Consider the following 17,425-nt stretch of genomic DNA (forward strand, 5'->3'; position numbering starts at 1 on the left):
ATTATCCCAGTCATGATTCATTTTCCACCACTGACCATATTTGCATGTAGCATAAGATGCATTTAAACATTTCTACACCAAATAATGTTTAAATCTCTCTTAATTTTCCTAAAAATTGTTTGAATTGATGTTTTCTGTTGTTTTTTTTTAGTTTAATTCCACATTGATCTGGTATTTTATGTATTTGTAAAGCATCTTGTAACCTGTTTGAGAAGTGCTATATGAGTAAAAATGACTATTATTATTACTATTATTATTATTATTATTATTATTATTATTATTATTATTATTATTATTATAATTACCCATCCTGTAAGCACTTATTTGGCAATTTGTGTGTAGTGTGCAGTTAAAAGAGTCATGTTTCATATATATTTAGTATATTTTTATGTGTAATCTGCTTCTCAATGACATGTAATTGGAATAAAGTTGAAACAGCAGGTTATCATGTAATGTAAACGTAAAAAAAAAAAAAAAAAAAGTAAACTTTCATCCAAATTTAGCCCAATTTGATCCAAAACACCTGCCAACTACATGTCGCCTATAACCTGCGAATCAATAAACCCATGCTGACAGAGCAGGGTCACGTGACAATATACAATAGCTTATTCTAGAGAAATATATATGCTCTATATATTCCTCAGAGATTATTTCCTGAAAGCAATTGATTTATTGTGTGTCGTCCTGGTCAAACAGCTCACCGCCGCCTCTGTGACTGTTGACACAAAGCGAACAGCAGAGCTTCAGTAAGCAGATTTGTGCGGATGGATTTAAGCTGTTGCCTTCTGATTCATCCACTCTTGTTACCTTACTCCCTAACGAGCAGTTTGAGAGGACTGCAGAGAGGGAAACGGATCCACATCTGGCAGTAATAACAGTCGACTGAATGTAAAGGAGGGGGGGGGGGAAGTGAGAGGAGGGATCCGCTGCGTTTTGGAGAGCAGAGCGCACGAGGCTCAGCGCGGATACCCACCGCTTCAGATGTTCATCCCCGCGGGAAAACTCACACCGACTTCACCTCTATCGCTCCTACTTATCAGAGCTGCTGGATACGGCTCATAGATGAAAACTGCTCCGGAGAGAGCGGCTCTCCGTCGGACAAGGAGCCCGTCAGTCTGCGGCGCACGGCGCAACACCGGCGACCATGTCGGACAACTTCACTGATTTCACCAACGACACGCTGCCCTCGGCTGCGGTCACCCACTACAACTTCCCGGCGCTTATATTCGGGATTTTACTGATTGTGATCATCGCCGGTGGGAACGTGCTCGTGTGCCTTAGCGTGTACTTGGAGAAGGCTTTAAAAACGACAACAAACTACTTCATAGTCAGTTTGGCGTTTGCGGATTTGCTGCTGGCGGTGCTGGTTCTGCCGCTCTTCGTTTACGCAGAGGTAAGAACACCTGCGGAGATGTTAACAGTGGTGTTTTTTCTCGTGCGTAAAAACCGTAAGTTTGCACAATTCTCAAGAAAAAGCAATTAGGCCTATTTCACCCTGGTTGTAATTATAAACAGGATCAACGCTTTGATTAATCTGATCAGGGACGGTCGCCAGTTAGACCCACCAGAACTATTTCATCATCATGACACAACATAGAGGAGAGGCCAGCCTGTCTCTCTTTAATAAGGAGTAATTAATGACATGAGGGACGCTGAGGGTGTTAAAAGAGGTATGATTCATAAATCACAATATTTCCAGGCAATAAAAAAGGCCTAAAGGCTGTAACCTGGCCCTCATTAAGGTATTAAAAGCCACCTGCCTGCCTGTCTAAATATCTCTGGCGCAGAGATGCCCCTGCTGAAGCTCCCCCCTCCACAAATCCTCCTTAATTAGCCGCTTTTGTTATCTTGTTACCTGTGCCAGCCAGTTAATCTGGCCACAGTACTGAGTGTCACACCGGTGGTTTGTCCACATGCACTCACTGGATTAGAAAAAAGTCAGTCTGAAAGTTAAACACCTGCCACCTGAAGAAAAAGGAAGGAGAAGAGAAGAGAGGCCGGATAGAGACAGAGTTGTGTTTCATAGGAGGAATGTTTGTCTTAACAGTGAGCTGCAGTGGTGAAAGCACAAGAGGATTAGAGATATTTACACTGCTGCTCAGATTTGGGGCAGCTAATTAGGTGTTTCTTTCTTTCTTCCTCTCTCTCTCTCTCTCTCTCTCTCTCTCTCTCTCTCTCTCTCTGTGTGTGTGTGTGTGTGTGTGTGTGTACAGTTCCAGGGTGGAGTTTGGTCCTTGAACATGCTGATGTGTGACGGCTTGATGACCATGGATGTGATGCTGTGCACCGCATCCATATTTAACCTCTGTGCCATCAGTGTTGACAGGTACGTGACGCTGAAGTTTCAGTTTGGTTTTAATGTGAAAGCCGACGAGAGAAGGAAGAGAAGGAGTGAGAAACCAGAGAGAGAGGATTCATATTTATCTCAACGTTTAAGAACAAGACTCGAATTTTGCACAACAGATACTGTGTTTAATTATTCTACTGTAGACTCTGCTTTAACATGTGAAATCCCACTGAGATCTGAAGTGTTAATAACATTGAGTTTGTTTACCTCCCAAAAAAAATCAGGAAAAAGGCGACTCTCCAGTTGTAAAACCTAACTGACAAAAACTGACATTTTTTGTTATTTCAGTCCATTAGTTGAAAATAAAATTCACCAAAATTATCAAGACATATGGGTTGATTCTTTGGCCTTTTTCCCCTTTTTTACCAAGCTCTGTCATCACTACCATTGGATGAACTGCTGTGAAATTCACACACAGTCATTGGTGGATGAAGGACTGAGATCTTTTGTTTAAAGGATACAGAAAGTGATTTTCTATATTTTTCTTATTGTCATCCTGTGTGTGCATCCAAAGCCTGAAACATCTTATTCCTCTGGGCAGAAGACCTCCATTGTTGTGCAAAAACGATTAAAAACACATCAATAAGCCACACTGGGTGACATGTTCCTTCATTATGAAGAGTTCATAGTGAAGGTTTAGTTTAGTTTAGTTTGTTTAGAAACGGCTCCAAAGACTCCAGAGAGTAGTTCTTATATTGAATGGTGTTCCCAATATTTTGTCCACCCATTAACATACATGAGAGAAGTGAAATATTAGGAACACATTTCAATATAATGCACTCAAATACAGCACCACCATCCACTATGACCTCAGTAATAAACATAAAGAGGAATTATATAATTAAAATGCTTAGAATGACTTATAATTACTGATTCATATCTGTTATATACTGAGTAATAGAATAAGAGAGAGATAGTTGTTAGTAGATGTTCAGGGAACAGATTTTACTTCAGGTTAGTCACTCTATCAGACGTGTAATTTAAAGCATTTCCCTTCCTTCTTCGTTTTGCAGGTTCATTGCAGTGTCCATACCTCTAAATTACAACCGTAAGCATGTGGACCATCGTCAGCTCATCCTGCTGTCGGCCACCTGGCTGCTGGCCCTGGCCGTGGCCTCACCCGTCATCTTCGGTATCAACAATGTGCCTAATCGCAACCCAAGCGAGTGCAAACTGGAAGACAATAACTACGTGGTTTATTCCTCCGTCTGTTCCTTCTTCATCCCCTGCCCCATCATGGTCCTGCTCTACTTCGGGGTTTTCCGTGGGCTGCAGCGCTGGGAAGAGAATCGCAGGGCCAAACTACGCAGCAGCATCGAGGCCTGCAGGAAGCTGCAGCACGCGGCCGTCGCCACCGCCCTCCCCCCGCTGGCGGGCACCATCCCCGGGCCGCTGCCAATGCCGCTGCCCAGGATCATCGAGAGGGACTTGGCCCAGTCTCGGCTGGACGACACGGACGAGTACATTCAGCAGGAGATTCCTTATCCTCGGCAGTACAGAGAGAACTCCGTGCCCACGCTGACCTTCAGCAACCATCAGTTCAGGAAAAAGAGAGCCAAGATCAACAGTAGGGAGAGGAAAGCTATGAGGGTGCTACCTGTCGTAGTAGGTGAGTCTTCCTCTTCTCATACAGCAGCTACAACTGAGTCTAAATATAGTTAAAGGACTATAACAGGGTTTTTGCATTAAGGACAGATTCACAATTTTTCAACTCTGTGGATTTTGCCCTCCATCACTTGGAGGGGATCTTCTAATGGTCCATGTGAAAGAAAAACCTGTTAAATGTTCATTTGGGCTCATTTGGAATCCTTTAAATACATACCAAATACAAACCACCACTTATCCACTACTTCTCCATAAGTTTTAAGCTGATTTTACAACAGAAAGCTAATTGACTTTTAATTGATCCAGCCAAGAGGTTCATCTGACCCAAATTTGGTGTATATGTTAAGGTGGGTTATGTTCATGGAAAATACTTTAAATACTATAAATTTACATTATTGTTGTAGTTCCATACAGTTGGGGACTTGCAATAGACAGAAAACAAGACTAGGTTCAGCTGGACCGTGGATGGTCAGTGGGTGAAACTGGGCATTAAATGTTCATCTGCAATTTCCTGTAGTGGTCCCAGTCATATTTGTTGTTAAAGTGAACTGAAGGAGCATCACATGACATGGTTAAGCTACGTTTGAGTAAAAAAAAAAGAGGGTATAATTGCAGTTGCAAGAACAATACTTTCCATTCATGTCTTGGGGATGTTTGATTTGAAAGAGAACTTATTTTAATTCTAATTATAACTATTCTAATTATCGGTTAACTCCTCCTGCTCTTTCATCTGTTTCACTCTGTGGATGTCTCTCGTTTTTTTCACTCTGTATTGAGCGTTTTGTCAGAGTGATGGTTATTTGGGGAGCTTTAATTGTGTTCTCTCCCTCATGCCCAGGGCTGCCAAGTGTTGACTTCAGCTCGGAGTGAGATTTGTTCCCTGCGGGGGTGGGGGGTGGGGGTGGGGGTGGGGGGGGGTGTACTTTAGTTCATAATACAATGACCATTATTTGTGGTTAATTGGCCCACTTTGACATCTCTCTGGCCTTATGAGCCAACACCTTTTTCATAAGACTTTCTTTTTGCTCATTTGTGTTTATTTAGTTTTTGATATATAGACCAGATATTACACATTCACGTCTTCATGAACAGCTGATATTCATCAGGCTGAAACGAGTCACGACAGTTGAGAGAATTTGTTGAATCCGACTTTGAACAACTCACAGAGAGACGTTAAGATAAGAATATACAAAAAATGGCAATGGGGTCTTTCTGTGTGGAGTTTGCATGTTCTCCCCGTGTCTGCATGTCCTACAGACCAAAAACATGCAAGTTAAGTTCATCAGTGGCTCTAAATTGCTTGTAGGTGTGAATGTGAATGGTTGTCTGTCTCTTTACTACATGTTAGCCATGTGATTGACCGGTGAACTGTCCAGGTTGCTCCCCACCTCTTGCGAATGGTGTCACCCAAAGCTGAGATTGGCTCCACCTCCCCCCCGCGACCCTCTAGAGGATAAGCGGTATAGAAAATGGATAGATATACGTATATGTTCTTCCATGAGGCCCATTGTCTCCTGAAACAACATGCCAATATCTCACCCTGCATTGTTTTAATGTAGAGGGGTGTTCGTAAGACAAAAGTTTAGCTGGCTTCAGCTTTTTTCACTGTAGCCTTCTGCATCAGCTAAAGTCAGTCTGAACACGGCATTATGGAAGGACGTCAGGCAGTGTCTCTCGTCCTGTAGGGCTTCATTACTTATAGAAACAGAGTGCAAAGAGACAAACAAACTAGATTCTTAGATTTAGGTTTCTCTTCTATATTTGCACCTCGCTGTAATCATTCCTCCTGTTCATACTGGATATTAAAAGATCCTTCAAATGTACTTTCAATGTAAGTGATGGAGGCCAAAATCCACAGTGTGTCCACACAGTCATTTAAAAGTCTCTGTGAAGCTTATATTCAGCTTCAGCAGTCTGAGTTAGTCATATCAAGTGGATATCTGACACATTTACAGTCTTTTTAGCATCAAATTCCCTCTTTGTGTTTCCTCAGACAGTGTTTCCCTGTTGAGCTGAGTATAGTAACAAAAAGAGGGACTTTGGCACTAAAAAGACTGTAACGTTGAAAGATATCTACTTGATTTGACTCATTTGGACGCTGAAGCTTCATATAAGCATCAGATAAACTTTTAAATCCATTTTTGCACAGATGGAGGACTGTGGATTTTGTCCTCCATCACTTACATTGTAAGGTCATTATGAAGGGATCTTCTAATGGTCAGTATGAACAGGAGGAATGTTTACAGCAAGAAAAACATGTTTCACTGTTCATTTGGGCTCCTGAATGTTGGTTTAAAACTTACTTTAAAAAATGTGAATCTGTCCTTTAAGAAGTGAATCACAGGATTTCCTTTTCGGTGTTTGTCTACTCTTAGAAGATTGTTTTTCAACTTTTATGAGTTTTTCAAGCGAAAATGTTGTTTCCTCTGCTTGGAGGAGTCTTTAAACAGTTTTTATTAAGGTCACTTTTTGTGTTTCAGTTATCTATTAATTCACTGAAGCAGGAAATGAAAGTAAAATTACTTCTGACAAAAGGTGAGGTGTTTTCGTGCCGAGCTGCTCAATATGGTGATTACTGCCCTCTTTAAAGTCGGCAGTGGCAGCAGTTGTAAGTAATTGCACCAAAGTTGCTCGCTCGTGTGTTTGTGTGTGTGTGTGATGCTTTTTAATCAAACGGGATCAGAAGACAAATTATAAACACATTTCTGTCCCGACGGCATCTCTGTTCCGTGAATTTTGATTTTCTTCCCTGAATTTACTTTCATGTGCTTACAGATTCATTAGTTTTTTTTCATTAGTAACAATTTTTTTCATTAATTAACTTCTCCAATCTTGTCTTTACGGTATAATTACTGTTCGTGTTTGCAGCTCAAATGGCTGTGAGGCAGCTGACGTTGATGCAGGTCACCCGGAGTGTAAAAGCGTCACTTCTGACCGGCTGCCTCTCTACAAGTAACGCCATTATAGCTTAAAGCCTTCAATCCAATTATTATGCAACACATAATCTTAAAGTCACACCGTTTCTCCTGTCTGAACACGGACTAAGATCTGCTCTGATGTCTTTACTGTTCTGATCTGTTCAATGACTCACCAGATAATACTCTCTTTTATTATGCAAATGCTTATCTGATACATGAACACAGAATCTATACAAACATTGAACTTTACATCTACAATTTGGCCACATTTCTGTACAAACTGCAGTGCTCAGCAGATTTTCAGTCAATTGCAATTAAATGATGTAAGGCTCGTACGTAGTGGTACAAGACCGTAAAACCACGCAGACTAATTAGTTACAACTTTAAAGACGTTCAACATGCAGAGCAAAGCCTCGACTGCGGAGCAAAAGCTGATTGCAAACACTCTCAAACACGTCATTAACACGGAAAGTAAGAGTCTACGGCTCAGCGGCTCTGTGAGGAACAATGTTTGAGCTGAGGTCAGCTGAGGATGATGGGAATGTTATTAGTTTTACGGGTATTTGATCATAAACCAAAGTACTGAACAAATTTAAATTTTGACCTGATAATGGAGCAAGATGACTTGGATAAAGACATATTCTGCATATTTCCAGGTCTATATTTATATTCTGGGGCTCTACTGGAATATCTTTGCATGATTTACAGTTAAAAACTCCTTATTTATGCAGCCCCTCTGTCTGAAACAGGCTGTTTTAGCTCTCGTCTCTTTAAAGGCCAGTTCAGATCACTTCTCTCATTAGAAGTTAGCTCAATAAAGAACTTTTTGAGTGACTAATCTGATCAGAATTGCTTTGCAATTATCTTCTAAATCATTATCCAACAATATAATATCTTCCTAACTGTGAATGCGGTGGGTCCGTGGCCTAATGTGTATTTGGGGATTCTTGACATGAAAAAGTTTGAGAATCACAGGTCAAGGTCTCTTCTATTTAGCTAGATCACATCTCAAAGGAGCCTTTTATGAAGCAATGTGTCATCTACCTAAAATAGCTATGAAATACGATAATATTATTGGCTCAAGACTGTATCTTTCCAGAAAGGCTGTAACAACAGAAACATGCAAGGTCCACTGTCGTCCAACACCAGTTTCGGTCATTACAGTATCCAAAAAGCATCCATACCTGACAAATTCATTTACAGAAGCAAGTTAATAACCACTTAGAGTTAACATTATAACATCATAACTGCCCATGGCGATGGCTTGTTAAAGTTTCAAGTAACATTAACGTAGACAAAGTACCACAGATATTCATATAATGTTATTCTCATGAATGCCAGAACTCTTTGGCCACGGATATCATGTAACTGCTAATGATGATAATCATCAGCTAAAGTAGCTAAAGCTAGCTGCAGTCATTGCTGACCAAGATAACCAACAAGCTACGTTACTATCTATAAACAGATGAAACATTACCACCGTTTGGCTGGTGTTTTGTTTGTTAACGTTAGCTAACTTAACTCACAACATTAGCTTAATATAAATGAAAACAAAACAAAACGTAACTTGCCAAACACACTCAGGATGCTTGCAATCAAGCAAAAGGTATTGTTTTTGATTATTTTAGTGGAGTATGTTCAAGCTACAATTGTAAAGTGAATGCTGTTCTTCAAAAAGTTGGATGAGCTCCCTCTCCTCTGTCCAGAAATCTGCCATGTTTTCATACCTGCCTGTGCTGTTTCCTGATTGGCTGAAGAGAAACAGCTACATCCTTATGTTCTAAAACGGCACTTGGCGATTTGACAACAGGCAATGACTTCAGATACTCTGCAACTAACCGATTCACACTGCTGCAACCGTTTCATCTTGTTGTGAATCATTGATCTGATGATCCCACTCTGTTCTGATTGGCCGGCTTCCAGAAGCTGCTCAGTAGACTTCTGGTGGCTCCGGAGGCCACGTCAACAAACCATGAAACAAACTACAGTCGAAGGATTTCATTACTTTTTCTTGTTCTTTATTCAAAATGTGAGCTTCTCAAAAACATCTGTACATGTTCAAGCTGGAATCAGATCTGGTAAAACCTTAGCATCAACCTTAGCAACAAAGGCTAATGAACACATGGCGGTTTATGAGCATGTGCTGATGTCAGCTCATCGGCAAGGTAGAAAAAAAACATTGCAAACGAAGAGTTTAGAGCAGGTTGAGGCCCTGAGTTTTGACTTGCAGGCAGCATTTCTATACATGTTCACCTCAAGTTTTGGAACTTTGACCATGTTTAAAAATCATGAGAAGAAAATCATAAAAAGCGTATTATGACACCTTTAAAAGATCACCAAAGTTATTACAATTTGTCCTAAACGGGACATGAATGGATGAACCAAATGTCATCACAGTCGATCCAAGTGTCAACCACATAGTGGCGCTAGAGGAAGAGTCAGGGGTTCAGTATTTATCCATCTGGGGACCATAAATCCAAATTTAATGACATGCTATCCAATGGTTGTTGAGATATTTCAGTCTGAACCAAAGTGGTGGACTGACAGACAATGTCATAAAAGAGACATTTAAATGTGTGTTTGACTACATTTATCTCTGTGTGAACATCCACATCATCTCCACCTCCACCTGCTCCGCTCTGCTCCTTCTGTTTCTCTCTTTGTCTGTTGCTTGTGTATATTTTGTGTCTTTGGTTTGTTTTATTATATCACTTCATCTCATTTTAGTTGATTGTCTCCTGAAATATTAATAATTAGATATATTTGAATTTTTCTCAGATGGAGTTGGTCTGCCCAAGAAATTGTTATGTAATCAAGATCAATAAGTTATTAGTAGCAATCATACTGTTAAAACTGCATCTATGAGTTCACCTTCCTTGGCACAATACACCTCGGAGGACAGGAGGACTGACTGCATTGTCTTAGTAAAGCTTAATAATTCAGAGGCTGGATACATGCACATTGTGGCCACAATCTCAGCAAAAGCTGCACTGTACATTCTCTTTGTAAATCTGTCCCCAAGTGTATTGTTAATTTGATTTATTGCAGAGTTTCTGTCATACTTTTGTGCCTAAAATACTCCTCACAATACTAGGACAGAACTACATACATACACAGAACTGACACAAATTCCTACATTTAATGCAGTATCAGCAGAGCTGGCCTGAATACATTTTATGAATAAGAAGTGAGCAGAGTGTCCAACTGGCAGCAGAGCTGTGGCATATTATGTAAATTCCTCCAACCTGGAAAGAAAGACATAAATCCCATCCGTCAACCTATCAACACAAAGTAAATAAATCACTCGTATCCGTTTTATCGCCAACATGAGACGACACCTGAGACAGATGGTCCCAGTTTGACTCAGTTGACACGGTTTCTCATCGTGATAAGGGAAACTACATTTATTATGGCGCGTTATCATTTCCAGCTCAACTCATTGTCTCGATTCGGACTGTACGCTCATTGTTCATGTCTTATCAGATTCGTTTCAGGAGGTGTTTTAAATCATGTCTTCACACTGGAGTCTTTAAACTGGCCAACAAAAGCAAATTCATCCTGCATAAAAGTTTACAGGAGTTGTTTTCTGCCTTTTTCGGTGAATTCTGGCAATGAAATAAATGATTTTCTTGTGAGGGAGTCAGACAGAAAAAAAAAACGTCAAGAAATCCAAAATTTATTGAGCATCCGCCGAGCTGTAATGTCTTAATTTAAAATAATGAGACAGCAGGATCATACATTTCTGCTTTGTCTAATGAACTCAGTCTGGTCATGAATCTTTTAGAGTTCAACTGTCAAGTCACAAAGAAACACGTCATCTCGGTTCCTTAAATCTGAAACTTCTCCTTTTGAAAACTGGATGTTGAGACAAAACAAATAATTCATGAGAGATCAGTAAAGAGGAGAAAGGTGCTGTATTCTGAATCTCATACTTCTACTTTTTACTTCTAGTACGTAATGCAGCTCCACTTGCAAAGAACATAGTGTTACATGAAGTATGCATAGAACTTGGACAAACCTTCATCTGTCATTGCGGCTTTAGTCATTGCGCAGTCATTGGTCTGTGCTCTTGGCGGCTCAGTCGATGTAACGTATCTTGAGCTGCACAGAGGATTGTGAGTCAGAATAGGCAGAAAAGCGACTGGATGTAGAAGAATCCTGGTACTTTTGGCAAACCGCATTGTGATAAACTAAATCTTTTTCTGGTGTACTAATTAGTAGGTATTATGGGTGTCGGAACGCACCCAGGGAGTTACGTTTGAGATGAGAGGAGTGGACGATGGGATTGTTTGAATGTGTGTGATGGTTTTATTGGCTGGAGGTTTAATTTCCTTCCCGCATTACAGCTTGAGGTCATATAAGAACCCACGGTGACACAGGTGCCACCAACCCTTTCAATGTTCTGGAAAATTCCTTATACAGCTTTATCCTTGATTTTAACTTATGAAGTCCTTAAGTGACATCTACTGAACATCCTGGTGCAGTCATGTGACAATGTGTGAATCTGTGTACCCATGACATCACTTCCAAAATGGCGGTGTGCCCGGTCAGCAGATGTGACAGAACTAGCTAATTTTAAAAAGCTTGTTTTTTGTTACTAAAGGTAAATGGTCTGTTTTATATTCTCCATAATTTTCCTTTAAGGAGAAATGGGTTCTTATGGGTTAAAGTCATACTCAGACTTTCCACCAGATACTTATTTTACATTAAACTGATAAGATTCCTTTACTGATACCTCTAATCTGAATGTCTGTTTCTACTTCACTTTAAATTTTAGTTAGTGGTCTTTTCTTAGTTGCATTCATTTTTTTAAATACTTTTTGGTGTGCATGCGTTATTGTTCTACATGTACACACACCGGCCACTTCATTAGATACACCTGTACAATCCACAAGACATTGTCAGAAAGGTGATAATTCTACTTTATGTTTATTATTGAGGTCATAGTGGGTGGTGGTGGTGTACTGGAGTGTATTATATTGAATGGTGTTCCTAACATTTTGTCCTAAAATACATGAGGGGGGCAAAATATTAGGAACACTTTTCGTGACCTTATATGTTAGCTTGTTGTGCTACACCTCACAACCACTTGACCTTCTTACTATATCGTACATTGTAAAGAACTTTAGTGTAAGTCAAGAGACTGTGAGATGTTAGCCAACAAGCTAACGCAACACTGTAAACAGAACTGTGTTCCTGCACATGCTCAGTGGCATCTGCTGAACACAAAAAAAGAATGACAAAACTGATCACACTAGGTATTAAATAAAAGTTTATAAATGGGCCTCTGGCATTTTACAAGTCACAAAAATCATATGATCTGTGCTAAATTTGTGAAATATTGTGTCTTAAAAGGATATGTCCGGCTATTTTCTATTAATCTGTGCCGTAGACCTTCGTTGTTGTCCAAAAAACTATTAAAAACGCGTCAGTGAGTCACACCACTGCACTGGGTGACATGTTACTTCATTATGAAGAGTTTTGGTCACGTTAGTTTGTTTAGAAACGGTTTCAAAGACTAATAACAGCGATTGCATTTTCAGTCTCCGGAGAGTGGTTCTGTGTAAGGCCACTGAGCATGTGCATCTGTTTACAGAACCTCTCTAGCCTGTTATGCTACATATCACAACTTCTTTACTTTGTACTAAAGTTCTTTACAATGTGCATACAATACTTGTAAGTGGATCAGTTCATGGTTGGTTTGTAGATGAGATTTGTTGACAGTACGAAAAATATAGAAAATAGAAATACAGAAAAATATATGTTTGTTGCACCCTTAGTATTCGCAGGACGAATGCAAGAGAGACATAAAAAGTTCCCTACAGTTGTGAAAGAGAGAGAATCATCACTTTGATCAGGGTTAAAAACGTCTGAAGTTATGATTCATACACATGACAAACTCTGATCCCCTTCTTCATATCTTCACGCAGGTTGCTTCTTGTTCTGCTGGACTCCGTTCTTCGTTGTCCACACGACGCGAGCCGTGTGCCTCACATGCGACATCCCTCCCAGTCTGATGAGCACCGTCACCTGGCTGGGCTACGTTAACAGCGCTCTCAACCCCATCATCTACACCATCTTCAACACCGAGTTCAAAAAATTCTTCAAGAAATGCTTCTGGAGATGCTGCTGACACCAGATTTTCCTCCCAAAGACTTTTGCTGACTGAGCGAACTAAAGGAAGAAAACCAGGAGATCATGAAGCTCTGTGATGTCGCGTCGTCTATGAAAGCATCCTGTCACACAGGGACGTGTTCTGGTAGGATTAACGGCGTGGTTGGGACATCTGAGGCTTTCATTTTAACAAATCAGCTCGTCTCTGGGCTGCCAGCTGGATGTGGATGGTTGACAGTTACTGTCTGACAGGAAAAAATACACCCTGAAACACTGATAAAAAAACCAGTTACCGTGATATATATTGCATTTCTAGTCCATTTTGTTGTTTGGTGATGTACTTTTTTTCATTCCTGGAGATTAAAGCCCAAACAAAATGATGATTTTTCAGCAGAAAGCAAAGATTAGGGCACGTAGCGTCTGAAAGGAGGTTTTCATTGCTTTTAGTTTGTCTGAACTCCCTCTTATGGAGGACATATCCGCCTTTGTGCGAGTTATGGTCTGCCAGTTCCAGTGAAGGATGTGGGATTTGTGCAGAGCCTGAAAGGGAAGTGTGCCTGGAGGGATAAACTCAGGGCAAAAAAATGTCCCCAAGAAGCAGAAAGACCGAATGAGCTTCAACAGACCAGAATACCAAGCAGCTGAAAATCCTCTGAAATCAGCCACTGATCTCCACTTCCTTATACAAGGATAAAGGAATAGTGTGACATCTTGGGAAACACATGCATTTGCTTTCCTGCCGAGAGTCAGATGGGAAGATTCGCACCACTCACATGTCTGTATGCTAAATATGAAGTTAGTCTAGCTTAGCATAAAGACTGGAAACAGGGGGAAACAGCTAGCCTGGCTCTGTCCGAAGGCAACAAAATCAGCCCACCAGAACCTCTAAAGATCAATAATCAAAGTCAAAATGAGTTTTTCATATAAACCTGTGTTCAGTTATCTCTTGTAATAGGCCAAATATGTGTCCAAAACCCATTTTTTTGCAAGTTTTTATATCAAAATCCCTGCCTTTTCTCTTCCTGTAAAAGCTTTTTTATACATATCTTATGTCATTCATAGTCGTAGTCACTAGAAGAGAAATATCATAAGAGGAGGTGTGTGTTTTTGGAAATCTGTGAGCAAAAACTGTTTTCATTTCCAAAAGAATGCAGCTGAGGTCTAATTTATTCATTTCTCTCGTGTCCTCCTTCCTGATCCAACAACAGATGAGGTGTGACTGGAGGCCTCTACAGCTCCGTCTCTCTCTCTCTCTCTGCAGCTCTGCTGCTTTTATGTTCAATTAAAATCTGAAGAATTCAATTTAAATCTCTCTTGTAATTGTACATTGACCACATTTTCCATTTCACAGCACACTAAACTAAAGACACTCTAGCTTCCTTTACACTGTGACTTAATTTTTTATCTCATTTGTTTAAGTCGTTTAAAACCCAAAGTGTAAAAACAACAGGGGGGGGGGGGTTTATGTGTTGGACTATTTCTTGGCTGAGTGCACTTAACGTGAGTTTTGTCGTCACCGTGAAGTTGTCAGGAAACAGCAGGGACTCCAGTCAGCTAACAGCCCCTTTACACTGTCTGAGACGCGAGTTGACAATCATGAAATAATGTAGTGAAATTTTTTGGTTGTCAATCCAAAACGGTGTTTTAGCTCTCGCTGTGAGACCAAATCTGTCAGTCAGAAATTTAGGACCAAATTCTGACATTGTGACTGCTGCTCCGACCCACATCTACCAACCAACCAATCAGAAAACCACGGGAAATGACTGACAGTAAACTGGTCAGTGTGACATTTTGTTAAGTGCAGTTTTTTTTTGAATAAAGTTTACAGGGAAAATACACTCATAGTTTGTGTGACTTTGCTGCATTTTTGAACATCAGAGCTGCAGACGGACGACGAGCTGATGACGTGTCTCTGGTTTCATTTACTTTTTTTCTGTTTCCATTCATAACGTTCATCTTAACAATCTGACAGCCTGATGTCGTACAGTCTGACAAAGATTTGGATCAACATTTTATTAAAGCCGTCTCTCTCACACACACACACTGTGAGATGCAATAAACTTACACCATTGTTGTTGTCACACAGTCTTGAAGGCGCCTTGATGAGCCGCCGGTTGTAGCTTCGTATTGAACAGAAAGATACGAGAGTGGTATCCGTCTTTCCATCTAACACTCAGCAAGAAAGCTAATAAGCATATTTCCCAAGATGCAGCACAACAGTGTTTGTGGCGCTGTTGAAAGGCGTAAAACATGAAAGTCCTTCTGGGAAACGCTCGAAATCACAAACTGATCAATGAGTTGAAGGAGAAGAGGCTGATCGAAGGAAAAGCGCAAACACCGGAAAATATCAAAACGCTTCATAACAAAATATCTTCCTGAAATGTCACAGAAGGATGATATCTGTTAGTATGTGTAGAGGAGCAGCAGCAGGAGGAGGAGGAGTCGCTACCAAAAGGGACCTGAAAGATCAGCAACATCCAGTCACACTTCCTGTCGTGGATCGCTGACCTCTACGAACTTGTGTGTGGATTAATAAAAAAAGGTTTGCGATGCTGAACATGGCACAGTTGAAACCAGCTCACCGCAGCTGTTTAAAGTCATTTAACATGTCTATAGATATAAAACGTACATTCATACAATACTGAGTAGCAATATGCCTTAAATTCAAAGGTTGTACCGTCTGTTGTGATGAATTCAAAGCACTCAAAACACTGAGGAAATTCACAGCAGACCTGAATTAATGAGAACCCAGAGGTGAATTTCCTGTTTCATACTTAAAATCGTTACTAAAGTTGAGTTTATAATTCACACTGATCAACATCCAAGGCTGAGGAGTCTCAGCTTTATGAATATGACAACCAAATATGTTCCAGTAATATGATTTCTCTCCAGTGCTGAGAGGAGTTCACGTCTACATTTAGGTTACAGTTAAAGTCTTTGTTTGTTTGTTTTTTTAACAGCTTCAGTCTGACAGTGAAACATCTGTAACGATCGTTCTCCTCTCTGCTGCTCTGGAGAGAAGAAAGTTTATCTTCCTAATTATGTTTGTGCAGCAGCGTGTTGTTGTCACAAAGAAATATGTATATTTGCTCAGTTTCTCATTATAAGAACAAAATCATTTTTCACATCATAAGAAGACATCTTTCATGTCATAATGACATATTTTACTTGCTCGTACTACAAACCAAATTTTAAAAAGCAATGCTAACAAGAAACTTCTTGTTATGAATATATATATATTATATATATATATATATATATATAATATATATATATATTATATATATATATATATATATATATAATATATATATATATTATATATATATATTCAATATTTGTCTTACACATTATTATATATTATATAATCCGTATATACACTGTATGTTATTACATGATAAATTGAGATTATATATAAATTATATATTTATATTAAATTACATATATATGTTATATATTAAACAAGAAAATTCCATCTCTGAAGTGAAATACGCCAATTATGTTTCAATTTATGTGACAAAAGTACAAAAAAAAATCATGTTATAGTGAGTGTTCCTTCTCATGTTATAACAGAATATTTTTCATAGTATTATGATGTATTTTCCTCATTATTAATACAGACCAAATTATTCCATTTTAACAAAAGAAATTCAAATATTGTTATTACACAGTATCCTTGTATCTTGTTAAAACTAGAAGTCATTGTACCATTAACTGGTGAGCTGTTATATTTACAGGCTTTAAATTTTTAATTATGTTCTCATGTATGTAGCAAAACTACAAAACTACAAAAGTACAAAAGTATGATGTGAGAAACATGAGAGATACATTGTATTGTGTAATAATAATATAACAAGATAAAGTGATATGTTGATATAAAAGAAAAGTTGAAATGAAAAAAAACTTGATATCTAAAAACAAGAAATACGTCATTATAACATGAAAAGAATAACTGCATTTTTTTCTCACTATAACAAAAGGCTGATCAAATATTTGTGTCGAGGTGGCAGCAATATGTATGTTACACTAATGTCTTGAGAATCACTTTGACAAGATAAAAGAGAGAAATCGGACATAAATTACAGCTCTGACTTACCTTCATTATTTCTGCTACTTGAAATACAAAAACAAATACAAACAACTACTCAAACTGATCAATAATATCTGAGTAAGTTTCATCACATAATACTGTACGACTCAAAAAGCAGCTTAGAGGATGTCAGTTTATAGAGTGTTGAATGAAACCTTGAAGTTGCTTTAATAGAGAAACATTTTCCAGATTGTGTCTTGCACATTAGACTCATTATCCTCATGTCAAGTTTTGTGAAAAAAAAAGTTGTTTAATGTTCTGAAACTGAAAGTATCCTCGACTGCAGGGTGGCTTAAACTTGAGCGGTATTGTCCTTTAAGCCATTACTGCCTGTCACCACAGTATGTATGT

General features: G+C 39.2%; 1 protein-coding gene across 1 annotated transcript; it reads left to right on the top strand.

Moving 5' to 3' along the window:
* Positions 1-342: 342 nt before the first annotated feature.
* Positions 343-16,179, top strand: drd4b (dopamine receptor D4b). The gene is made up of 4 exons (XM_044356989.1): positions 343-1,393; positions 2,214-2,326; positions 3,361-3,956; positions 12,801-16,179. Exons 1-4 carry the CDS (start codon positions 1,145-1,147, stop codon positions 13,001-13,003), a joined length of 1,161 nt encoding a protein of 386 aa, XP_044212924.1. The 5' UTR covers positions 343-1,144; the 3' UTR covers positions 13,004-16,179.
* The last annotated feature ends 1,246 nt before the right edge of the window (positions 16,180-17,425 follow it).

The sequence above is a fragment of the Thunnus albacares genome, chromosome 1, assembly GCF_914725855.1.
Source record: "Thunnus albacares chromosome 1, fThuAlb1.1, whole genome shotgun sequence".
NCBI classification, from domain to species: domain Eukaryota; kingdom Metazoa; phylum Chordata; class Actinopteri; order Scombriformes; family Scombridae; genus Thunnus; species Thunnus albacares.

Bases quoted from the DNA above. Each gene is read 5' to 3' on its own strand.
- drd4b (XM_044356989.1), top strand. From the start codon at position 1,145: ATGTCGGACAACTTCACTGATTTCACCAACGACACGCTGCCCTCGGCT. The intron at 1,394-2,213 runs GTAAGAACACCT...GTGTGTGTACAG, and splicing joins CGCTCTTCGTTTACGCAGAG to TTCCAGGGTGGAGTTTGGTC. The intron at 2,327-3,360 runs GTACGTGACGCT...TTCGTTTTGCAG, and splicing joins TGTGCCATCAGTGTTGACAG to GTTCATTGCAGTGTCCATAC.